Here is a 25,526-nt window from a genome sequence, read left to right as displayed (position 1 = left end):
GGGCTCAGTCACGCCCAATCACGACTGGGAACATTAACACAACCACAATCTTCGTCTGCTGACTGGTGAATATTTCACTCCTCAGATCTGGAATATAACGCAGCCACTAAAACGACCGGAATATCTCTCCGCTCACCAATTACCCCGCACGATTGGCCCTTGTACTGATGGCGAAGCGAAGATCGCTTGTAGACCACATGGGGGCGCCCCTCAGCTCTCTCCCCCTTCTCCATCCGGGTCTGGTTATCTGGTGAGACAAGGGGTTCAATCAGGTACTCCTCTCCCCCTGCAACAATCACCCCCTGCTGCGGAGAGACAAGAGTAACAGAACAGAATAAAACAAGAATTGTGGAAACTTAAAGTCACATTACATCAAAGGTCTGAATCTGTGCCTAATGTGTGAAACCAAACAGCACAGCTCATTCCAAATGTTCCTTTAATGCAATCCTCACGTCACACACTTCATATTGACTCAGGAAAATGGGCAAACAGGAGATAAGCTAAAGCTGAGGCGCTAATGGGTCAGAAAGCCGACGGCCAGGGAGGGGGAGGCTCCACAATAACCTCTGAGCTTCCTTTAACGGCACGTTGCGACATTCTCGCAGTTGGGGCACGTGAGCGCACGCTCTGTGTGCAGGCAGCGGCGTTCGCCACGTCTCCTCGTATGTCTGCGTACGCAGAACGAGCTTTACGTTCTAAAATAAGCTGCTGCTCCGGTGGCAGAACGCAAGTCGGCATGAGATCATCTGCTATATAAGAGAAAAGGAGGGAAAAAAGGGATCATTTCCATTTTATTCCGGGAGAGGGGGGTGGGGTGGGGGGGTTCACCCTGCCCTGTGATGGGGACGAGGCCTAGCTTATGAAATTAAAACCACGTCACGCAACAATTAATGCTTCTATTTCAAATATTTCCCTCACAGTGTCCTCTGTTGGCAAACTGGTGACCCATCCATGAAAAGGATCAAGACCCCACAGAATACACACACACAAACACAGGAAAACACACGCGAGAGCATGAAAGGGTGAATGAGAGCGAGAAAAATGGGAGAGTGAGACAAAGCGATACACTAACACTCCCTTTGATTCCGCTCAGACGTGTTGGCCCCGGCCAGAGAGAGCGTCTCCCCTCGACTGGCTGCGGCGGCTTTCAAAGTGCTTTTAATCCCATAATAAAGTTAGTGATGCTCCCCTGGACACGGCCCGCTCGCTGCTGAATGTGCTCACGCTGGTCTGACCAACAGTAATTACATGTGTAGCTTATTAACGCTCAGTGAACAGACGTAATCCTCAGCTGTGCACGGAGCTGTTATCATGGAGCCCGGGGTTAGTAGTGAGGACACAGCGAGTGCATAGGAAGCAGGAATACGCATCACAAGTAAATGATCCAATCAAGACTGAGACCGACGCCGACCTTCAGCCAGGAAACCTTCAAACGTGTAACATAAAACGGGTTTGCGTCTATTTCCAGGTGAATAAAGGCCCTTTTCTTCTGTAATTTCTCGACCTCTGGCTCTGTCCTGCTGTTGCTAATCTACCATTAAAGGTCTGCCTTGACAACAAGAGGCATGCCAGCATTGATGGATTTCAGGTCACAGGCTGAGGTTGGAGGTTATTCGGCATGCGGGCTTACCAGGCCATTACAGTTGCTCAGAGCCACTTTGCTGGAGTGTGGCTGGTCTTGAAGGTGTCCCACGTAGTGGCAGTGAGGAGAGTAAGGATGGCTCCATGCTAACCGCCCTCTCTTCCAATATTCCACCCTGAACTGTCTCGACAGCAGGCCTCCCTGCAACGTGAGGTTGAGCAGGAAGTTGTTGCGTGATGTGGACAGCTGGTAGAAGAGCTACAAGAACGAAAACCAGAGGGAGAGAATTGTCACAGCCAGCAGACGGCCAGCAAGACGAGGAAATGAAAGGAGAAGAACTCAGTACAGAGTCAGGGAGTCTGTCTTCTGCGCTGCGTCTTCTTCTTTGGTGGTGTTGAGACTTTTCTGCGTCCAGCGTCTCACCGTGAGGTCCTATTCGCACTGGGATAGCGATCTCATACTGGCCAAGACTGGACAGAAAAGCAGCTACAGGGAGGGAAATGAAAAAAAAACACCAAAATCAGAGATTTGCCTAATAAAAATAAAATTAAGGCCAATCTAAGTGACCCTAATTAAAAACAGTCGAGAGTTTGGCAGCCGCTTCCTTTGAAGGAAGGTTTTCATGGCCCAGATGACAGAAATTACAAAACTGTCTGGGTTCCTCCACTCCGAGACCACCCGCCCACCCTCCCCATGAGGTCAAAGGGATGTTGCCATGGTTACGTTGAAACTGTATACTTCCTGTCTGTCCCAGTGTGTGTCAGGGCCTGCTGGAGATTTATTGTCTAAACACACATGGCTCCAAACTGCTAACGTCAGCTAACTAATGGAGAAAGGTCACCAGAAAATAAGCCCAGTTTTCATCAATCCTTTGGCCACCGTTTGTGGAGAAGCAGCCCCTTCCCACACCGAGTAAATACCCAGAGATCAGAGTTCCCTGGTACAGACTTGGGGAGATCTGTACTGGGAAAATCACTCCATAAGCTGGCTTCAGTACGGACTAAGTACAGTTGTAGTTGCTGCCTGAACATAAAACAGTACTTTCAACAGATGTGCAACAAAAACCACCAGAGTTTATTACTTAAACACACACATACACACAGTTGTTTAACACTAAATTTCAATCTTCAAAGAGCTTTAAACAGTTTCCCAGGACACTTCCACAGCGCCCCCACACAGCATCGGAAGTAATGAAGCAGGGTTTAACATAAAGAGCAGGAAATCCTCCTGGTGAGAAAATGAAGGGAAAACGCACATATTACTCACCCGCAAGCAAGAAATTAAGGAGACCTCACGCAGAATAAAACATCCACCAATAAAAAACCAGCAAGCTAAATTAGTTCAAGTGCAGTGTGAGAAAATTGGACGCGCTACATCGTCACCTGTGGGTTCCCTGCCATTTTGGGGCTGGGAACGATAACGCGGGTTTATTTCCCACATCAAAAAGGGATTCTTCTTCAGGAGCTTCCCATGGAGTGCCCCAAGGCTCGCTCTCAGGTCTTATTATTTTCTACTTGCACACGTTGGGCCTTATCATGAAAAAAGAATATATTGCTCTGATGCACCACAACACACCGCTAATGTGTCGTCCTTTATTTTCCATAAATGGAGGAACCAGATAACCTTCCAACCAAAGTCATCAAATCAAGGAGGCAAAAGTGAACGCCTGGCTAAATTTAAAGTGAGGGAGTGTCCCTGTTTTTCACGCAGCGGCTCCTGTGATACATCCACCCGCCCGACGAGGCATCACCCTGCTCTCTGTTATCGCCAAATGAAAAACGTGGAAGGAAACACTCCGGTTGGAAAAGGTTCCCACCCTCCGTCCCAGACACGCGTTCCCTAATTTCAGATGATACCGGAGGATGAACAAAGTGTGCCTGCAGAACCTGTGCAGAGGTCACGCTCGCAAGGTGAGGTCCCGCTGCGCCTTTCAGCCGGAACATAAACACAAGCTTAAGCAGGCGGTTACCGAGAGAGTCGGCAAATGTGAGAGACATTTTTATGACTGGGAGAGTAATTTTCCCATAATCTAATTTAGTCTTGCAAGATGTTTACGTAAAAATGACTCAACGGGGTTATCATTTGTGGTCCTGCGAGCCAGCACCTGGACGAGAGTCAAGTTCAAAGGAGCGAAGACGAGGCAGACGGGGAGGGAGTGGAAATTTATGATTAAAAAAAATACACAAAGCCAAGTTTTCTTCTGTCTCGTTCTAGAGGAAGAAGGTCCAGTTGGAGCATCAGTCTTTTCCAGGTGTGTGTTCCTGTGCATGAGACATATTACACCTGCAGAGCGAGGACATTCTGGCTGGCTATCGAAGCTATCGAAGCTATCGAAGCTATCGAAGCTATCGGTTTTGAGGTTAATGTCAGAAGGGGCCAGGGAATGCGTTACGTCACCCAGCGTCCTCACAATGATACAAATACAAATGTGTGTGTTAGGAACTTGCATTCCACTGAGCAACACCACATAAATTACTAACTTCAACATGTACTGGTTATCATTATTGATAAATGAGTGTATCAATCGTTATCACTATAATAGGATGGACATAATTCTGGACGCTCCTCATGACCCCCGGCGGGCCTCCAAAGACCCCCCCGATCCCCAGCACACGGTCCAACTCAGCATTCTGATTTATTTACAGTGGCTAAAATCAGACCAGTAACAGCGTAGATGGACGGAGAGCCGACGTTGTGCACAGGTGACTTGATTTAAACGCGGTGACTTGGTTCCAGACGTGACGTTGCGGGTCCCAAAAGGCTCCGGAGGACCATCAGTTAGTTCTGGCGTTACTGATTTATTTTACGGGGGGTTTCATAAACAACTTATGTTGTGCAGAGGATGAAGTGAGGTCGTTGAGAGCGGCAGAGCCGTGGAAATAAAACAACACCCAAAGTGATGAATAAGTGGCGCTGCAAAGGTTGGAGTGTCCCGACCTGCGGAAAATAAAATCCCAAAGGGATCCGGCAATGCCAGAGTCGGAGGAGCGGCGAGAAAAAAAAAGCAGGTTATTGGAGACAGATGGCTGGGTGGGGGGGGGGGGGGGGGGGGGGGGGGGGTCACAGGTTAAGTTTAGGAAATACACAATCACAGCCTTGTTCTGGGTGAAGGGACGCGGACACTCGGGGATTTCATGTCTTTGCTGTTGGGGGCTCCTGTGTGGTCAGAGATGTGGGGGCGGGCACGTGGCCGCAGCTACGTCATTTGTCAAAGCTCAGGTTCAGCACCGCAGACCTGAGGGTCTTAAGTGTTCCTCTGCGGTTCAGACGGACCGGGTCAGGCCCCAAACCCCTTCCAAGGCTTGTTTCACCCGAGTCTCGCCGCCGCAAACATAAATTATAAGTAAGATCTAAAGAAAACATGCCGATAAGGTGGAACCGACTCTGGATTTCTACAAGAGGGGGTTATTTTTTTGCTGTTTGTATTGAAATAAAAGGGTACGGTTGTTCCCAGGGACCCAAGGTATGAATCCAGGAAAAAAACGATTATTTTTACCACCGTTTATGAAGAGGGCTGATAAACAAGCCGGCGCGGTTCAATGTCCCTTTATTTCTGATGCAGAGACTCTTTTCACGCTGAATCTTTGAGGGGGGGTTTGAAAGGTCAGCTCGTCTTATGTAACCCGATTTGAGACCAGCTCCAGACGAGGGCGGATCACCGGTTCAACACTCGTCACCGACGGTCATCGTTTACTATGACTTCAGCGTAACTGTATTTTTAACGCGACCTTTCTTGAAATAGACTTCAAAGAAAGTCATTTTAGACGCGTTTGCTGAACAACCGGTGGTCTGGAGACTCAATGTGATTTTCTTTTCAGTAAACATGGATATTGTTTGTTAAAGTTGGTCATGCTCATTCAGCTTTCGTCCTTTTTGTGGACTCGCATTTGTCTCAGGTGGATGAACTTCCATATTTTCAGAGCTGGAGCTTTACCTCCAGTGCTTTACCTCCAGGAACTGAGGAAAGCAGAGAGCTAACTGGGCTAGCTGGTGCCTGTTTGGACGGCATAAAATGGACATAATGGACATGTTTGTGTGGTTTTACCTCATTAAACCACGTCAGGTTAACGTCAGATCACCCCTGACACCTACAGACACTCACCTTGCGACTGAACAAACTCATCCCTGTGATCTCCGTCGACCTCTGTGGCAAACACGATGGCAATGACAGTGCAGACCAGACCAGTCCTCCATAGCGTTTCCATGGTTACTACAGTGATTGCTATAGTAACAGACTTCAGTGCATTGGTCCACGGCCGTCTGTCCCAACATTTCTTCTGCCCTCTCGGATGCCCAGTGACCTACAGGTGGGACGGCTCAGCGCTGCGTTGGGCCATGGCTGCAGGTGGATCCCTGGATGGTGCCGGTCGTAGCAGCCGCTACGGCGTTCCGATCGCCACCGAGCGGCGAATCCTGGACGGGTCCTTGATGATGTCCAAAAAGTCTGAATAGGTTGGGTTAGACTTACTCTCTGTGCTCCTGTGGAAGAGAAACAGAGGAGTGAGGGAAAAGACGGACAGGAAAGGGAGTGAAAAAGGGAGGGGAGGGACAGATTTAGGCTGGAATAGGTGGGAGTCACAAGAGACACGGTGAAACACAGATTTAGCAGAGAGAGCATGAGATCCCATTGACCCATGCAGTTCCCAGTCTAACAAGACAAATCTACCCAGCTCATACTCTAGACCGCCCAGTCCTGCATTGTTCCCTCAGCTAATCAATCTTGGATTTAGCGAAGGGCAAACACTTTGCCTTTCACTCTGATGACCAAAGACAAGAGCAGGTCCCAACCTGGGGCCCCTGAGGCCCCGCTCCTTACGCTGCCTGCCCACCGGAAAGAGTTCAAACACAAAGGAAGCCATTGATCTTGTAAAAAGCTGCACTTAATGCCCAAATAGGGTTTGAAGTGGGTATTATGTCAGAGGCTCTGGGGGTAAAATGAGCCAATTTGAGAGGAGCAGCAGGTTGCCATCACTGCTACGCTGGCTGACTGTGGTGGTTGGTTGTATGGCTGAGTGCCTTCCTGGCCTGTTGCCTGACTGTACAGCTTTCTAATTGGCTGGCATCCTGGTTAGCAGACAGATGGAATGAGTGCTCACATGAAGCCCGTTCCCTTCTGAGTGTGACCACAGATACTGGGACTTGAACCAGCGCTGGTCCTGCCGCATTTTTTAGAGATAAAAACATAAACAGCGGCCATTAAACAGATCCCTTAAGGCCTTTGCACAACAACTCGATTCGAGCCAAATAAGAGAAACTCTAACCGGCCCAGAGTTCACTGGAAAGACAACAACAGATGACGAACATGTGCGAACTCTCCATGCAAATAGAAGCCAGACTCCCTCTTATCAAGTCAGCTTTGTAACTAATCTTTAAAAGTATAAACTGAAGACCTGAACGCAGCTCCACGTCTGGGAATTACGCAGCCTGTACTGCACAGAATATGCTGCAGAACTCCCTTTTTTTTTTTTTTTAATTATCGAACAGCCGAGCATCATCTGCATAATGTTTCACTGTACCAGTGAAAAGGAATCTTTCCAGCAGCAAAACCTTTATAAGCTCTGTCCCACTGCCAGAAACAACAGCAACGAGGTTTGCCCCTTGACCAAACTGCTGAGTGGACGGTTTCCTGACAGCTTTATCAATTTTTCCAGGTAAAGTTAAGCTTTGTTCTTCCGAACGGATAAAACGCAGCCATCCATCATCTCACAAAAGGGCAAAAAGAACAGCACTGGAGATAACAGTTGGTTGTTCGACAATTGGAGCAACGGGGAGCAGGTCCACCTTATAAAAACAGTGGAAAACGACCTCCCCGGGCCCATAGCGCCGTTACAAAAACAGACCAGAGCCAAGATGGGGAGCCACATTTTCATGGGTGCCCTTCTCCTTGACTTGAGTTTCCTGGCTTTGAACTGCAGTGTCAGCTAAATCTGAACCCTCTCTGTTCTCCTCTCCGACTCCCCTCCATCCCTCCCTCAGTGCCGTCTGGAGCAGGGAGAGCGAGCGGAGACGCCACACTGGCCCAGATGGCTGGCGGCTAACCAACTGCAGCCAAAGGTAATCGGAAGCAGATGGGAAACCTTTTGGTGACGACAGCAAGGGGAACGAGTCGCCTCCTGAAAAGAGGAGGGGAAAAAACAAGTGTAAAGCCCAGGGGGGAACGAGGCAGAGACAGCGGAGCGCGAGCTGGGGGGGGGGGGGGCATTAATGTCCAGGAACCGGTTTGAAAGAGCTTTCACATCACCTCAGATGTGAGGAGGCACAGCAAAAGGTGAAGCCTGTTAAAAACACCACGGGGTCTTTGGACTGTTGCAGATTCCTTTATATGTGGAACAACTGAAAGTCTTTCTCTCTTCCCCTCCCTCGGGCGTTCTCCCAGTCATTTCCTGCACATGCCAGACTCCCCTCCATTTTCATTACTTCCCCCGGCTCACTCTCAATTTATTCTGGAGGTTATTAAATTTGATATCAAGTGCTTTTCATAGCTGCTAAACTCCTCCTCTCGGTTATTTGAAGAAGCGGCGCGGAGAGAGTGAAGGACCCACGTCGGTAGCTGGTTTTTTGGAAGGACGTGCGTGGCTGCACTCCTTCCCCGGGGGACGCTCGATGCATTATGGGCTGCGCACCAATGCAGCAGAAGCCTCGGAGGTGATGGCGCTGTGCATCTTCTGAGGTCTGCTGTGCAAAACTTTCCCTCTGCTGCTGTATCACTTTCAGAGAAATGAAAAACGTATGTGTGACGGCGAGCCAAGGGGGCGCATACGCAGCCTCCGCGCAGCAGTTTGCCGGGATTAGCCATGAATATTGAACAGATATACAGTAAAGGTGACGTGCGGCCCGGAGAGAGTCGGCGCAGGCTGCAGACAGACTACACAATACACAGCGCGCTCTCAATTTGCGAAGAAAAAAAGAAAAAAAGAAAAAGGTGGAGGGGAGAAGAAAGGGGTCGTTGTTAACAAGAGAGAAAAGTTGGCCTGCTCGGGATAATTAGGTGGGAATTTAAGGGTGCGCCAAATTTGAGATATAATCAAGCCAGCGGACCCAGAAGCGTTCTGACTTTGTCACAGCGTTTTCCTGCTGTAGGGGAGGAAATACAGCAAGACTGGTGTCCTTGTGTCAAACTGTTGCCAGGCAGAGTGGAGCTATCTGAAAACTAGCACGCTAACCAGAGCCATATGACCGGCTCAGGGCTGAACGTCTGAGTGGGCTGAACAGATGCTAAATGTCCCCAAGCTTTCAGGCTCATGTGCAACAACCCCGCCGCCATTTTTTTTTTCCACATATAAACGTGCACGTTGAAATTCATTTTTACAATAACATCCCATCTCTCTCTCTCTTTTTTTTTTTTTGCTCACTATTAATCTCTCTCCGAAGAAAATATTTAGAACTTGATTCAGACTGGACTCGATACCTCCAAGAACCGTGGGGGCCGTTTCTTCCTCTCTAAAGTCTAAAAAGACCCAGACCGGCAGGCATTCCTTCCTCTGTTTCCCCCAAATAAACAGCATGCAGATGAAAAGTGGGAACATAAACAGGCCAGAGGGCCTCGGATGTGCTCCCCTCACTCTGAAACCATGCCCCTCCAGTCTGAAACAATATTTAGTGAGAGGCTGAAAGAGAGAGAGAGAGCTGACTCGACATGAAGTGAGTCAGCCAGAAACTGGTGGAACCCAGCACAGATGGCAACCAAAGGCTTTCTCTTTACGGCCAGGTTTTATCTTTTGGACTGCAGCTGGGCAAGACATCAGAAATATGGGTCTGCGGTCCCGTAGAAGGAAGGAAAGTAGACAAGAACAGTGAAAATGTATTTAATCAGAGCCGGAACGGCTGCCAGCGGTTTCCATTTGATGACCATTCTAAATACAGCAATTTTATTACTGGTGTAAAAGAAAAAAAAATTATAATGAAGTGGACTGTTTCTACTGACTCTAAAGTTGATAGACAAGTAACGGAAATGGTAACTAAGGTGTGTTGGGAATTCAGATGTGGAAAAGCCTGCACATGCATCCTTACACGTCCGAAACCAAACGGTTGGTTTGATTATTAAATGTACTTGTGATGCTTCTGCGAACAGCTGCGGGCTGCTTCCCCCTCCACGCATGTACCTGATATGAGCTTTCCGCCACATCACACCCTGATCAGCCTGCAAACACACACATACATGCACACACACTGCCACGCGCGCACACGGTGGTCGTCCTGTCATTAGTCATTTAGATGAGATAATCCAAAAACAGACTCCCAAACTAAAAAAAAAAACTACATAAAGTAGATCTTCAGTCCGTAGAAATGTCTGTGCAGGCGAGCGCACAGACAGCGGAGGACCGCCTCCTTCCAGCATCATGTCTGCGCTGCTTTAGAAAGTTTGTTTTTTTTTACGTGAAAAGAGCAGAAAATGCGTCCGAACTCGGTGACCTACCTCTGCGTGTCCGCCTGCAGAAGTTTCCGCTGAGTGTGTCCTCTGTCCTCCGCAGCGGAGCGGAGAAGAGCCCCAACTTCAGCCACCTCCAGACGGTCACAGAGCAGGTCAAATTCGCCAAAATGCGCATCCATCGCTTCCGCTCAAGACTTACAAAATAAGGGCACCTGTAACGGGCGTTGCATTTTAAAGTCCGCGCGATATTGGATCTCACTTTTAGCATAAAATAATATCTTTATTGCGCATTGTTAAGTGTCATGAAACATGTCCTGAGCCTTTCTGTTTTTTCTATCTCCAAATATTTCTACCAACGCAACATGCGGCGGTAGCTTCCACTGGTTACAATTTTATTTCCACTAAAAAGTTACGCGATGCTCTTATTCTGAAGGTGCAAACGTACCTCTTCATATCCGTTTTTGTCTGACTTGATTTCACTTTAAAATACTGATCGGCTGCTCAGTCTGCACTTAAAGGTAGCAGCTGCAGCCAGATTGTGTGCGTGTATGTGTGTGTGTGTGTGTGTGTGGTGTGTGTGTGTGTGTGTGCGTGTGTGTGTGTGTGTGTGTGTGTGTGAGAGAGAGAGAGAGAGAGCGAGAGTGAGAGACAGTTTGCATGTGAAACTATACAGCCTGGCAAAGAGCAAAAGTACCTAAATCCGTGTAATTTAAAGGGACAGAAATGTATTACTGCCTGAATAGAACATTATGTTTCTATTAGCTTAAAGGCTAACCACTTAAATCCAAGAAATGCTGTTTGCCTGACATTGTCATATGTTTGTGCACACAAACCGACACTAAAAATGGACATTTTGGCACACTTACCCCCCTTGGCACCCAAAATTGTGACCTAAATTTGTCATTTGCAACCGCATCGCTCCATGCTTGCAACAAAAGGTTAGACAGACAGAAAGAGGTCCACAGGTCACAACGTTCTTCAGCTTAATCACTTCAGTGCTGCACATTCCACAATAAAAGTAAAACCATCATGAATGTTAATGTTTTGGCCTGTGATCTTGGGAAAATAGACTTTTAAAAACGACTTCCTGTTGTTAATGCTGTGCTAGCATTAGCTGCTGACTGCGGTGTGACCTTTGAAGACGAACAAATACATGACCATGAACTGATTTCACTTTTGGGAAGAAAGCTAGCATCGAAAACAGAATCAAAAAGCACGTATATCGCACTCATTGTTACGGCGTGAATGTAATCACCGCTTCGTTGATGCTTTAGCCAACCATCCTGGCTGCTTTTCAGCCTCTAGGCTGAGCTAAGTGTGCTACGCTGGCCCAAATACTAATGTGACTTATTTTTGACAGGAGGAAATTTCAAAATTTCATCCAACACCTTTTCAGCACTGTCAACAACATTTCTCTCTCTCACTCTCTTTTCGTGTATCCATGTCTGTGTGTGTGTGTGTGTGTGTGTGTGTGTGTGTGTGTGTGTGTGACGGTGGGCTGTACAATACTGCTGTCAGATTAACAGATGCATCCTTGTCTGTGAAGCAACGACAGGCGGTGAGTCGATTTTCTCGTTACATTTGAGAATATTACAAATAAAAAAGTTACCGACAGGTTCAGATTCAAGCAAGTAAATTGAATCACTGTCTGAAATCTAATTATTGTAAACCCATTGATGTTTTATTCCCAGTCGTGCGCTTGAATCGGTGAGCTGCTCGTCAACCCTGGGGTAGAAAGTGTGTTTTAACATGTTCCTCTCTGGTTTTAAAGAAGGAGCCGCGTTGTGTTTCCACAGCTGTGCTGTAAAATACAATTAAAGACTAAAGAGACTGTGGCATCATCGCACTGGCACAAAACCATACAAATTATGGCCGCTAATTATAAATAGCTGCTTTATTGAGTCTGGAAATGGATGGATAACTGTTGCGACAGCTGTTGAAACGACTGGATTTATTTTTACAATTGTTCCGACCACAGTCAGACGAGGTCGTCCACGACAACAGAACCAGGATTTCATGTGCAAAATGTTCTCGTAAACTCAAGTGTTTACAGGCCGCGCGAACATTATATTTAGTCCTGATTAACACAACACAGCTCAAACGTTCCATCAGTAGAGAACTTTGGATTCTTTTGAAAAACTAAATATATATATCTATACAAACAGTAATCAACAGATCTTACTGTTGTTTTTATTTAGATTTACTGGTTGTTAAATGACTTATTTTAAAGGAACAAAGCAGTCGGTTTGGTCGACTCACTTTTTCCATTCAGCGTCACGTTCGCTGCTGAACTCATCACTTTTCAACATTTTCCACGTTAGTTTGTTGACGGCGATAACCTATAGGATTATTGGAAAGTATTCAGACAATTTCATCACTAAATTGTTGATTTATTATTTACCACCGACATCATGCAATAATTCTGCTGCTAAGGTTCACAGAGTTCATTGAATTTTCTTCTAAAGCATTTTCATTAAAGACTCCAGATAAAATAATTGTAAACGTCAAAGGAGTTAATTATGTAGAATAAATGATTCCTCTATATTTAACTTCAGTCATTGTGGGATAAAGTATAATTTCCTAGATAAAGCACTTTGCACTTTGCAGGCATTATTTTCCACCACGTGTTTTTCTTTAGTTATTAATGGAAAAAAATGGGCGTCTTGTGTGTGTGTGTGTGTGTGTGTGCTTGTCCTCTGTCGGTTGAGTCAGGTGTTTCCAGGGTGCTCAACAACATCAGTGTTCCTGAGTCGCTTGATAAAAACATTCCGAGTCTCGAGCTTTGAAGGCGTCGGCGAGGGTTCAACGTGCGTCGGGGACCGCGCACGTGCACGGTTCTCGCCCTTCGCACCTCAGCCTCCCGACCTTTAGAATGTGATGAGCAGAGGCTTCTTTCAAGTCTCGCCTCGCCTCCCATGACATGAATGTTGTGATGGTGCGCTGCCTTCGTCCACGCCGGCGGCGTCTTTGTTGTGGCGAGGCCGCGGTGGTCTCTGCTGTCATGTGGTTCTGCTCAGTTGTCCACCTTGGATGTGGGCAACGACCCAAGAAAGGAGCTGAGGCGTTTCCTTTTGATTTGACTTTGTAAAAAAGGCCCCAAAGGGGGATCATAAGTGTCATAAACGTGGTACAATCATCTTCATTTTCGCTCATTTCTCCAAAAATGGCGCCTGCGCTGGTGCATCTCTACCTGCAGGGCTGTGCATTTGTGTTATTTTCCTTCTGTTGGAGATCTTTCCCCCATCATGAGGGAAAAATTCACAAAACCTGCTTGGTAAAAGCCAGAGGAATGAGCTCGAAGCGTGAAGCACCTGTGTAACGGAAGAGCGAGTCGCTGGAGAACGGCGTCTGTGAGGGCGGACTGCAGCTTCCTGTTGTGGCTTCTGTCATCAGTCTGGTAAACTGCAAACGTTGTGCAGCAGTGTGGGTGTCTCTCATGACATGTCACAGCTACACGCAGCCGGCGCTGAACCCAGATCACCAGAGTTGAGAGTCCCAACACGGACCTGGAACTTCACATTTTCCAGTTGTTGTGTTGAGATTAAAGAACGTTGAGGGTCAGAAGTCACAGCTTCCATCCCGAGTTAATCTCACCTGGATCACTGTCCTTCCTCTGCCCTCTCTCACCTCCAGCGCTCCATTCCCAGCTCCTCCCTACAGTTCTCACCATGTCCACGGACCCCGCGGCCGATCTGCCCTTCTTCTACGGCAGCATCAGTCGCACAGACGCCGAGCAGCACCTTAAGCTGGCCGGGATGGACGACGGACTCTTCCTGTTGCGACAGTGCATCCGCAGCCTGGGCGGCTACGTCCTGTCTGTTGTGTGGAACCTGGAGTTTCACCATTACTCCATAGAAAAGCAGCTAAATGGGACTTACTCCATGGCTGGAGGGAAGCCTCACTGCGGACCCGCCGAGCTCTGCGAGTTCCACAGCAAAGACCCGGACGGGCTGGTGTGCCTCCTGAGGAAACCCTGTCTGCGGCCCCCAGATATGCCCATACGAGCAGGCGCCTTTGACACCATGAAGGAGAAGATGGTCAGGGAGTACGTGAAGCAGACCTGGAACCTGGAGGTGAGGTCCCGCCGCTTCCAGCTTTTTCTACCCGTTCCAGAATTCCTTAAATTCAGATTTCTCGGTGCTCAGGGGGAGGCCATGGAGCTGGCCATCGACAGTCAGGCGTCCCAGCTGGAGAAACTGATCGCCATCACCGCTCACGAAAAGATGCCTTGGTTCCACGGTAAAATCCCCCGCCAGGAGGGCGAGAGGCGGCTTTACTCTGGAGCCCAACCGGATGGAAAGTTCCTGTAAGTTGCACAAGATTTATGTAAGCTTGGGTGACATGGTCGCACCCACGGAGGGTTACGCACATCAGCGTTTACTCATTTTAAACATTTTTATTTCCCTGAATTTTGTTTTTTACAAAGCTTTTGGCTTTTAGGGGTCATGGGTCAAGGTGTTCACCCTTAGCTAGTGAGTGGTTCCCTGCCTCCAACATTCTCACGATGACCCATGATGATCTAAGAAGATAAAAAAGACACTAAAGATTTCAAAATTTGTCATGATAATGTGAAGATGAAGCAAAGTCTCTGTAAATCTGGTTTCTCAGAGTGAGAGAACGAGATGAGCCGGGTACTTTTGCTCTCTCTGTCATGTACGGGAAAACAGTGTACCACTATCAAATCCTCCAAGCCAAATCAGGGAAATATTCGATGCCGGAGGGAACAAAGTTTGACACAATCTGGCAGGTACTGCAGCTTCACTTAACTAATTAATACCTCCTGCTGCTGGTCGTGTTCTATCATTTATATGTACTTTTGTGTCGGTCTCTAGCTGGTCGAGTACCAGAAAATGAAACCTGATGGCCTGGTGACAGTTCTCGGCGAGGCATGCACGAACGGCAAAGCTGTTGAAAGTACGATTCCTGTTTATTTTAACAGTTTGCAAATGTTTTAAGTCAGATTTTCATGCCCGTGGGCTAAAGATTTGTGGCTAAAACGCATTTCTGGTATGAATTACGTTGCAGAGCCCCCCAATCTTCCACAGCCAGTGAGTATTACAGTTCGTCCACTGAATTACTAAAGTCTGCGAGATTTTTCTGTCTGAAATCTGCTGCAAAATATTTCAGCGGCCGCAGCGACAAAATGGCTACACACCGCCCCCTGGCGGCCTCGGGGCTGAGGCGCGCGCTCCAGCGAAGCAGCCAACCGCAAAGACGTCTGTGACAATAACTCCTGATGACGACACAGACAACAACCCCTACCACAACCCCAATGAAGTGAGGAAGTTCAACATCCAGAGGAGCCAACTTCTGATCGACGAGCTGGAGCTCGGCTCTGGGAACTTCGGCTGCGTCAAGAAAGGCGTCCTCAAGACTGATGTGTGAGGAAACGCTACAAAACAAGCAACTCTGTAACACCTGCACATCTGGATTGTGCGATTGTTTCCCTGAGACGCTTCAACTCTTCCCTTCAGAGGCCAGACTGACGTGGCCATCAAAGTGCTGAAGAGCGATAACGAGAGGCTGGTGAAGGAGGAGATGATGCGGGAGGCAGAGATCATGTACCAGCTGAGCAACCGCTACATCGTTCGCATGCTGGGCCTGTGCAACGCTGAGAACCTGATGCTTGTCATGGAAATGGCCTCTGCTGGACCCCTCAACAAGTTCCTCTCTTCAAATAGGTGAGTTCATTTAGAAAATCAGACAATACCGCCAAACAGTAAAGTTTGCACCTATAACTTGACGGCTGTGGTTTTGTTGCCCCTGCAGAGATACTGTGACCGTGGAGAACATCGTCCTGCTCATGCACCAGGTCTCCATGGGAATGAAGTATCTGGAGGAGAAGAACTTTGTGCACAGAGATTTGGCAGCTCGTAACGTCCTGCTGGTCAACCAGCGTTTTGCCAAGATCAGCGACTTTGGGCTCTCCAAGGCCCTGGGAGCAGACGACAGCTATTACAAGGTACAAACAGCAAACAGGTTTACACTGAACAATAGGTTAAATCTGCACGTCAATAGATGAGGCTATTCAAGTGGGAGGTGATTGAGATAGTTTGCTCTGTTTTAATTGTTCATTTCATATAGTTTTGTACTTTCACACAAGTTTCAATAGACATTAACACCAGGAATTAGGCGTGTGTCGGACCAGAATGGAACCCAAATACTGTGTCGAGACAAGACAACCAGTCACAGGAAGAGTGGAAGAGTGTTGAATACGCAGGTTAGGCAGCAGGGAAACAGGTGGAACCTGAGGTAATTAGTGAGCAGACTGGGAGAAAAACCAACACTGGATGCTTCAAAATCACCTAAACACAGATTCAGGGCTTCTGACAAACGTGGCCATTATTTTGTGAAGTCCATATTGTAGCAGCGCAGAAGTTGCTGATCTTTATCACCTTAACCTGAACGCTCACAGGCTCCGGGAATCATTAACCTGCTGTCCGATCTGCTTTCGTGACCCGCAGGCTCGCACTGCAGGGAAATGGCCCCTGAAGTGGTACGCTCCAGAATGTATTAACTTCCGCAAGTTCTCCAGTAAGAGTGACGTGTGGAGCTTCGGCATCACCATGTGGGAGGCCTTCTCCTATGGAGGCAAACCCTACAAGGTATCAAGTGTGCGGACACAAATTCAGGGGTTGTAACCCTGCTCAACGCCTCAGAGCAGGAACCTCATTTACAAGTCTGGTTCCACCCTGATGTGTCTAGAAAATGAAGGGACCAGAGGTGAACCAATTCATCGAGGCCGGGAACCGCATGGAGCGTCCAGAGGCATGTCCAGAGGGAATGTACACAGTGATGAAGGAGTGTTGGACATACAAGTGAGACACGTCTTTTCCGTCGCGCCTGTTAGTTCGCGTGTGTAGACGGATAATTGTGCGATCACATCCCCTCTCTTCCACCAGGCACGAGGATCGCCCTGACTTCAAGAAGGTCGAGGAGTCCATGAGGTCCTACCACAGTTCCATGGCTAAGAAGACCGAGTGACCGGTGGACCGTCCGCTGAAACAAAGCATATTCTGTCCCCAAGCTGCACAAAGCCGCTTTTCAACTGACCACTAAACAGCAAAAACAAAGAGCTTCTTATGAGCAGCACAAACTGACCAGCTTCCTCTGCTGCTGTCAAACTGATGCTTATCATTCACAGTGATGACCAAACTAGTATTTTGGGGAGTGTTATTGGTAAATATTGTCTGCAAATGTCGACACTTTTTGTTGCATGTTTCTGTGCCAAAGTAACTGTGACCAACATTACTGTTGATTCAGGGATTACAGAATTGTATTTCATTTTTCAAATGAGCCTGTAAATAAATCCTGTTAAAGAGCGTCAGACTCACTGTGGAGCCACTCATGCAGCTCACTGTCATGTTGATTTACACAGGTTGATTAAATAATTGATAAGATACCTGGAAACCTGTTGATGTGAATGTTGTGCGTGTTCAGGCACCATCACCGCTCAGATAGATATCAGACAAAAATATGTCAGTATTCTGAATGAGCAGGTTAAAGCCGGATTATGTGGCGGATCATGTGACAGCCCTGTGCCTGGATTTAAGGCCTAAATCTTGAATTATTCCGACTTCTGCGATAGATTTTTACTGTGGATTTCCTGGCAGCGACTCACACATGTTGTTTTGTGGATTAGTGTGACTGTATTATAAAATAAATTAGGTTAGACCCAGGCCTTCAGAGGGTGTACTTCTGAGGCCGAGCGGCAGTAGAATCCGGAACCTGTTAACATTATCTTCAAAGTAATGGCGTAAGACTCGACGTAAACGACGCATTTATATAATGATATACAGCAAAGTGTCAATAATTGTGAAAAATGTAATTCACCTAAAAGGATTTTAACTTGTCGGTCACAAAATAAGCGTAGTTGTAACCTCGTCGATATTATTTTTATCGTATTTTGAAAGTTCTCACCGGAAGTTCGTGTCAGTTCTCTAACTTGACACCGGGATACTTTTCTTTTGCAGGGAGGAGTCAGACAGTAGTTTCTTTTTTAATGTGACATGTTTATTAAATTTACAGCGTTATTTTAACATTAGTTCCGCGGTGTATTCATAATGTAGTCTGTGTACGCTGTCGAGATAAAGCTACTAATTGGCAGCGGAATATTTTTGGCTGAGCATCGAAGGAAAGTAACGGAACAGGAAGACGGAACAAGTAAGTTCAGCAAAGTAGCTTTCAACTGTGCGATTTCGTCATCGTTTTATTACCCGTCGGACATATTGTGTGTTTTACTCTCCTTTTGTAGGCGGTGTTTCATAAAATAACCCGTCCGCATTGTGTGTGTGTGTTTGGGGAGGTTAGCTGAAAGCAACAAGTCGGATCGAGTTTAGCTAGTCGCGTCACGACCGAAGTTGTTCCAGTCGTCATGTGCCCTGCCGCTAAATCTCCGGGTTTTCCCCTTCAAAGAGGGCAACATTTGTATTAATCTGCCCAGTATCAAGGCGGTGGAGGAACAGAGTTGCACAGATGGGAGTGTAAGTAATCGTGGCCCTGTTTCGGTGGCAACGGGCGGTTTGTCTGGTTTTATTGTCATTCCGCAGATTCCTCCTTCACGGCGTGTTTAGCGTCTGAAAGAGGAAACATTCACTAAAACCGTCCATTCATCTCGACTTTCTCACCCTCGTCGTGTGTTTGAGGTGCATCTGCACTCTTCTCACCACTGAGCACATAAAGTAAGCATTAAGATGACTTCCGGCGTCTTTACCTTAGTGAGAATTTCCCTCTTGGTTTAAATTGACGCGTGTTAAAGTTGTCGGCCTGTGGGCTTTCAACCACATAAGTTTTAGGCCAAAAGTTGCTGGCTATACAAGCAAATGTCTGCTCTGTGTCAATAGATGCTAATATAACAGCATTAGTGACAAATGAAACGAAGGCTGCTTAACTGTGATTTCGGGATCATGAAGATTATTGAACAAACTGAACGAACATCTTTGCCAGGAGAGAAGTGGAATGAATGTCTCTTTATCTTTGCCTCCGCAGGATCCCAGCCTGAGTTGAAAAGACCATTTGTAACAAACGTTCTGCTCAGGTTGTTGACACAGTGTTCGCCCCTTTTCCTCTGACGATAATTCACCAGAAGCGTTCGACCAGATCACCGACCACCATCACATGCAACCATGTCCAACGCCCTGAAACAAGTCTTCAACAAAGACAGGACATTCCGGCCTAAGCGCAAGTTCGAGCCCGGGACCCAGCGCTTCGAGCTGCACAAGAAGGCCCAGGCGTCTCTGAACGCCGGCCTGGATCTGAAGCAGGCAGTGCAGCTGCCCCACGGAGAGGACCTCAATGACTGGGTGGCCGTCCACGTGGTGGACTTTTTCAACCGCATCAACCTCATTTACGGCACCATCAGCGACTCTTGCACCGATCAGACCTGCCCGGTCATGTCAGGTGGGCCCAAGTATGAGTACCGCTGGCAGGACGAGCACAAGTACAAGAAGCCGACGGCTCTGTCGGCCCCCAAGTACATGAGCCTGCTCATGGACTGGATTGAGGTACAGATCAACAATGAGAACATCTTCCCCACCAACGTCGGTAAGTCTGTTTTCCCTCAGGTAGTCTGATCTTTGTGGGTTAAGAAACCTGCGGAAAATCTGCTTTCAATAAAAACAGGGATCGTTTTACGTCCCAGAGTCGTTACCAGGCAACTCATGTCAACAAGATAATGTCATTTGCACAAATTAACTTGTTCATCTGTCCCATTAAATGCTTTTATTGCACATCTCAAATTGCAAAGACCAAAGCTGCTCTTGAATAAACATTAAATTCCTTAATTGGATCCTCTGAAGTCCTGATAGTGACACCCGGCGTATAAGAAGAAAGTACGAAGTAATGAGGAAAAACTGTTCCAAGATCTCCAGGTGGACCTGGGAATAGTAAACATTCATTAAATGGCAGAGATGAGGGGTGATCAGATGCTCCAAAGTTTAGACCATAGCAAACATCTGGATATAAAAAAACCCTGATTTTAAACAGTATTGCTGTTCTCTCTGATGTATCGTTCGTGTCCCTTTGACAAGCCTTAAATATTTGGAAAATCTCATCAAATGGGCTTTAAAAGGATCGTTAATATACAAAAGTAGGAGATTAAACAAGTTCAGTTTCTGCAGCATGAATGCGTCTAAAATGTGAGGCCAGATAAGACGGAGATGTTTTAGATTTGAGGACACGTTTATGAGATTGCCTCCGACAATATTCCCGACAGCGTCCTGATAACCTGACGTCCCTGTTCTGTGTGCTTGGGTGTGCTCTGCTCTTGGCGTCTGACTGGTGGAACCATCCAGCCTCTGGGTTTAAAAATAATTCCGACTGCGAATGGAAACGACCTCTGACGCAGTTGTCCTCTGGAACAAATTCCTGAAATATTGTGGAATTAACTTGACTGAAATGACGGACACCGAATTAACGCGCCGGTGGGAGTTTGTCTGAGGAGGGGGAACATCAGAAACACTCAAACAACATAAGCAAAGTGCTGCCTTGGATAGAGGAGACGCGTAGCTGTCCGTCAGACAGAGGGCAAAGGTCACGCAGGATTGACGCTGGTGTTCTCCTGTCTCCATCTGCTCAGGTACTCCCTTCCCTAAGACCTTCATGCAGGTGGCTAAGAAGATTTTGTCTCGTCTGTTCCGGGTGTTCGTCCACGTCTACATCCACCACTTTGACCGCGTGAGCCAGATGGGGGCCGAGGCTCACGTCAACACCTGCTACAAGCATTTCTATTACTTTGTCACCGAGTTCAACCTCACGGACCACAAAGAGCTGGAGCCTCTGGTGAGTCCAGTCAAACGCTCCCGTAAACCACCAGCTCTGATAGGATCCTGTCGGTAATCCCTGTAAAATGAATGTATAATTTGCTGGCCTCCGCACAGGTAACCCAACACAATTAATCCTATTTTGTCTATTTGAAATCGCTATTTGACACGGATCGCCGCCGGCGTGGTGACGTTATGCTTGATTAGACGCTGGGAGAACCGATACTCTGATGTAGCACTTGTGTCAACCGTTTATCTGATTAGTAATGTGTTTGATCACTCCTCTCGCCGCCTGCCCCGGGCCTGTTTGCCCTGCAGAAAGAGATGACCTCCAGGATGTGTCACTGAGCGAGCGCCTCGCACCTGCTGACGTGCCGGACCAACCCAATCCGTCCACGCGGGAGACTGCAGCCGGGACCTAAAGGAACAAAGAAATTCAAGTGCAGAGTCTATTTTTATATTTAAGTACTGTAATCTATTTTAGCCATATACTGTAGGTTTTTAACCAGGATCTGTTCCTCTGGATGTTTCTTCGACTTTCATGAGAGCAGACGGTCAAGATTTATATGTTGGTGTTGATGTTGTTTTCTACTTTATTTGAATCTCCATCATTCCTGCATACATCTGTCTTTCCCTCTTTTAGTAGGCCTTCTTACTGCTTGATTTAAAAATCACTTTGTCCATTAAAATTATGCCACTCTGTTGCAGTTTGAATTTGGTGGTCACTACGTAAACACACCGTCCTGGTCTCGCAGTCATGAAACACCCAACGTTCAATTCGGGACCGAAGTTGCACAGTTGGGCCTGGAGCCGTGTTGCGAGACGTCAAACGTGCCGGTGTTTGCGTGCACGTTCCTCAAAACTCACATAATGGTGGCGTCTGCGGCGTGCTCGCCATGCGCACATGCGTCCACCGGGTGGCAGCAGCCTCCAGACTCCTCCCGAGCCGAAATCTCTGTTTAGGGTGTATTTATGTAATCTGACCACTGTCCCAGTTTGTGGTCATGAGGACAGCCAGTGGGCCCTTGGAGACATGATTCGGGTCAATGATTCCATTAAGGTGGTTACATAAGAACCGGGGCAGGTTGTGCTGTAACGAATACAGAGACTTTTCTGTTTGTAGTGGACTGACTTTGTCCCATTTGCCCAACAACATTTATGGTGGATCAGCCACAAAAGCCTGGATTATGTAAAAGTCTTTCCCCCCAGAAACGGCCTGACATAACAATACAGTTCTTTTATTTAAATTTCACTCAAATTGTGCCACCTGACATTCTGGGGTGGCACATGTTTTTATATGACTTCAGAGGAAAATACACATTTTTTTTGTTCATCCAATTTATTGAGATGAGAGATGGCGGACAATTAACGAGCACACTGAGTCAAAATGGCACCAAATAAAGATAACGAGACCGAGCGTCTGTCCTCCAGCAAGGCTGAACCATTACAGTAAAACCATTTTACCCATACTGAGATTAATTAAAGGGTAAAACTTGTTAAGGCTTGTAAACCCCACTGAGACTAATGTCTGGAGTTGGCACAAGGAGAGTTTTACAATATTTTGGCCCCATTGTGTCACTTCTGTGGCAGTAAATCACAAGAAAAGAACCGTAAACAGGAAATTATAAACTGTGTGAACAGTGCTGATGATTCCTGTGACAACTTCTAAGACTTGACATAATTTTACAGCCTGGCGTGATCTAAACATTGAAATGGGGTGGTTCCATTTATCCCTCTGCTGCATTAGGAACTCAAACACTTGTGTCGGCTTCCTGAGCTGAAGCTGAATCTGGAAATATGGAAATGCATGATAAAACAATCTGATGTAACCAACATCCCCACTAACATCAACCGCTGTGATGACCTCACTGCCTGCTGAAACCTGATCCTCTTACAGGATTGTCCCTCCTCCTCCTCCTCCCGGAGGAGCCACTTCCTCCAGAAAGTACCCTCCCCTGTGCTCCGTGCGCCACGGCCGTTACGTGTGTGAGCTCTCCTTCCCCACCCCCACCCCCACCCCTCCGGTGTGTTTTTCTCTTTTGGAATGTACCAGCAGCCCTGAAGTTGCTGGAAATAGGCCAAGAAAAAGGGGAAGAGTCTCAAACAGGCTGAAGGGGGTTTTGAAAGCAGAGGCCCTCTGTTGTTGTCAGCTTTGTGGCGATGTTGTGACTCAGCGAATGGTTGGAATGAGAACACGCCCGTAACGGATTTGATGCCCGTGAGCCAGTTTGCCTCAAGCTGTTCTGCAGCTTTTTTTTTGGAAGGGGGGGTGAAAGGCAGTTTTTCAGAACATATACATGTGTTCCACAGAGAGGAAGTAGTGGTAGAAAGTAGCAGCTCCCTGGTTTTTAAATATCCCTGTGGTGAATTTGGATAATCGCCTAAACCTTGAGGAGAAAGCGTCACCTGTGTTAAGAGGTTTCGCAATCATGTGATATTTGAACAGGCTCATCGTCAAACACAATGAAGGGAAATTCAGTTTTAGCCGCAGCACAACTGCACAATAAACAGCCGTTTCCTGTCCTGTTGCAGAACGTGAGATTTCCTCAGTCTGTGCACAACAAATGCCGCATTAAAAGCTAATTAAAGCTTTTTTGTTGTTGATATACACCAATTTACCAGGTGAGGGGGAGGGGAAATCTTACAGTGCAGAGTTGGGCAGCACGAGATCATCAGGTTTATTGCTGGAGTCTGAAAGAATGTTCTTGGAAGTGAACAGGATTCATGCATTGTTACATCCTTATCCTTATATAACAAAGAGTTGGGTGCCAAAGAAGCATTTTCCAAAGCGGTTCTTCACGTCAAAGTAGCTTTTTTGTGACTTGGCTTCATTTCAGTGGTTCAGGAAACCACCTATAGTAACTTAAATATTGTATCTTACCTGAGACCTGTAAACCTCTCACATACCTCCGGGGCACGTCCTACCAAGAAGTTTACACTGGAAAAGTTTCTTAGAAACTGTCCAAGCAGCAGCCAGACGTGCTGCAACTTTCCCACTTCTGGGAACGAAGCGTCTTATTATGGGGCTGCTTAGCACATTCTGCGCGTCCAAGTCTTTGACTGTTTTATTCCAGCGTGCTGAATGTGCATTTCACGAATACTTTAAAATTTACGACCACAACTTTCACGCTTCTTCACGTGCACACGTGCTTGTAATAGTTTGCATCCGCTGAAGCCTTGGATAGCGACGTTAGTCAAAAAATTCCAACATTCTGCTCGGTGTTGGGATGTCGGGGAGGTAAACTCATAATGTTGACATTTCACAACCCAGTAATGAGGCTCTGACTACCTTACGTAATATAGTTCTATAGGTGTGTTGTGGAGGTCAGTAGTTAGTTCCCTTTGGATTTCGCAATGTCCTCCCAACTGTTGTTCATAAGTGGTTCCACATCCTTCTGTTGTCTCCAGGTTGTGCAAACATTCAGTTGTTTTCCCCTCAGCTTTTAATCCACCCGGTTTTGGGTCTCACTCGGGGAAAATGTCATGACCTTGTTCCGCCTCTTATGGGAGCACAGACGGGCTGCTGAGTCGTTTCCAGTTGACGACCAGTCCAAGTCACAGTGGGAACATCTGAAATGACACCTCCAGTGTTGTAATAACCTTCTCGTGTGCATTTATATTTCCATAATTCTTATTTATGGCCTGTAGCAAGTTTTAAAGGCTCCTTAAACTGATGAAATGGGGACACAGACTCCAGCAAAGATAAGGACAACCCAACTGAACACAATATGCATCAGCAATATCGTAGGTTTTAGCCTTGAACTCTGGTTCAAACACCAACAAAAACAACCCTGACACACCTCTCTTGTATCCTATTTCAAACAGGAGCAGCCACTGCCTGATCATGGAGCCCCCCCCCAACACACACACACACTGTCTTGTACTGACTGCCATTCATATCAGTCTGCTGATGGGGGCCCCTCCCTCTCCGTGTTGGCCTGAAGTAACACAGACCCACCCCCCTGCACTTTGAAGTGTGATCTTGTTTTCCCGCTAAACTTGGTGCAGACGTTCAGAAACTTGCGTAATGTTTGCTACCACCGAGCTCATGTTTGGGAGGCAGGCGGTGATAGGAGGAGAGGTGGAGAGCCTCCAGTCACAAGACATCCTGCTCCTGGAAACCGACCCAACCAGGACCCGCATCCAACCATCTGGATAAACAAATTCATCCTCCACACAGAAGATCCAGGCACTAAAATCTTATGAACAGTCTCATTCAAATAAATCGCCTCGGTGGGCATTCGGACCACAAAGTTCCTCGAACAAGTTTTTATTGAAACATTCATATCAGTATTTGGCGTTATTAGAGAAGGTGCGCGTGAGAAAATATAACATCATAAATAATGTGCTGACGCTCTGCAAAAACACGCTGTGGCATTAGCATGTCCGTGGTAATGCTGCACGGGCCCCTAACAGTTAGGATTGTTGCATCATCCCAGTTCTTAGAGCCTTTTCATTATCGTGGGCGTGAGATGTGCCCGCACCCACACCTCGGTACCAATGAAGGCGTGTTATTTGGATCTTTATGAACAAGGAGAGTAACTACAAATTGAAATATCTTCAGTAACCAACCAATACTTCACATCTTTATTTACTTTGTTTTAACTGCTAATGAATGCAGTATAAATATGTAGGACTTGTTTGTTATATGTAACTATTGTAAATGGTAACGTAAATATGGCTGGAAACCACCTAAAGAAAGCGGCACTGCTCTTCAGAATCAGCATCTACCGCAAGAACCGGAGCAGCAGATGAAACAGCAGATCTTTCCAATAAGAAGCTCTCTGAGGTAAACAAAGAGCTGTTTGAAGAT

At 46.9% G+C, this 25,526-nt stretch overlaps 3 protein-coding genes across 6 annotated transcripts in view; 2 read left to right on the top strand and 1 right to left on the bottom strand.

The window, feature by feature from the left end:
- adamts10 (ADAM metallopeptidase with thrombospondin type 1 motif, 10) overlaps positions 1 to 10,146 on the bottom strand; it is a 31,196-nt gene extending 21,050 nt beyond the window's left edge. Inside the window, exons 1-5 of one of the 2 annotated variants that reach the window (XM_057037666.1) lie at positions 9,999 to 10,146; positions 5,685 to 6,061; positions 1,929 to 2,068; positions 1,631 to 1,840; positions 137 to 305 (exon numbers count right to left, since the gene is read on the bottom strand). In XM_057037666.1, the coding sequence (XP_056893646.1) occupies positions 137 to 305; positions 1,631 to 1,840; positions 1,929 to 2,068; positions 5,685 to 5,787 (622 nt within the window). In that variant the 5' untranslated portion in view covers positions 5,788 to 6,061; positions 9,999 to 10,146. Of the gene's footprint in view, positions 1 to 136; positions 306 to 1,630; positions 1,841 to 1,928; positions 2,069 to 5,684; positions 6,062 to 9,998 lie in introns of those variants that run through there. The other variant, XM_057037667.1, reaches the window with a different exon arrangement.
- Positions 10,147 to 11,381: 1,235 nt separating this feature from the next.
- LOC130528377 (tyrosine-protein kinase ZAP-70) lies at positions 11,382 to 17,276 on the top strand. Its single transcript, XM_057037660.1, has 12 exons — positions 11,382 to 11,511; positions 13,587 to 14,026; positions 14,099 to 14,259; positions 14,562 to 14,700; positions 14,786 to 14,867; positions 14,979 to 15,001; positions 15,081 to 15,334; positions 15,428 to 15,634; positions 15,723 to 15,915; positions 16,418 to 16,558; positions 16,659 to 16,771; positions 16,856 to 17,276. The coding sequence occupies exons 2-12, from the start codon at positions 13,622 to 13,624 to the stop codon at positions 16,935 to 16,937; spliced, it is 1,800 nt and encodes a 599-aa protein (XP_056893640.1). The 5' UTR covers positions 11,382 to 11,511; positions 13,587 to 13,621; the 3' UTR covers positions 16,938 to 17,276.
- Positions 17,277 to 17,886: 610 nt separating this feature from the next.
- mob3a (MOB kinase activator 3A) lies at positions 17,887 to 21,415 on the top strand. 3 transcript variants are annotated; one of them, XM_057037662.1, is made up of 4 exons: positions 17,887 to 18,116; positions 18,942 to 19,496; positions 20,530 to 20,732; positions 21,032 to 21,415. In XM_057037662.1, the coding sequence occupies exons 2-4, from the start codon at positions 19,079 to 19,081 to the stop codon at positions 21,059 to 21,061; spliced, it is 651 nt and encodes a 216-aa protein (XP_056893642.1). In that variant the 5' UTR covers positions 17,887 to 18,116; positions 18,942 to 19,078; the 3' UTR covers positions 21,062 to 21,415. The 3 variants fall into 3 exon arrangements, with proteins under 3 accessions (XP_056893642.1, XP_056893643.1, XP_056893644.1); XM_057037663.1 differs by lacking the exon at positions 17,887 to 18,116 and adding an exon at positions 18,154 to 18,436; XM_057037664.1 differs by lacking the exon at positions 17,887 to 18,116 and adding an exon at positions 18,481 to 18,670.
- The last annotated feature ends 4,111 nt before the right edge of the window (positions 21,416 to 25,526 follow it).

Source organism: Takifugu flavidus, chromosome 7 (genome assembly GCF_003711565.1).
Source record: "Takifugu flavidus isolate HTHZ2018 chromosome 7, ASM371156v2, whole genome shotgun sequence".
In the NCBI taxonomy this organism is placed as follows: Eukaryota; Metazoa; Chordata; class Actinopteri; order Tetraodontiformes; family Tetraodontidae; genus Takifugu; species Takifugu flavidus.
The sequence above is the reverse complement of the archived record's forward strand: the minus strand, read 5'-3'. Positions and strand labels throughout refer to the sequence as shown.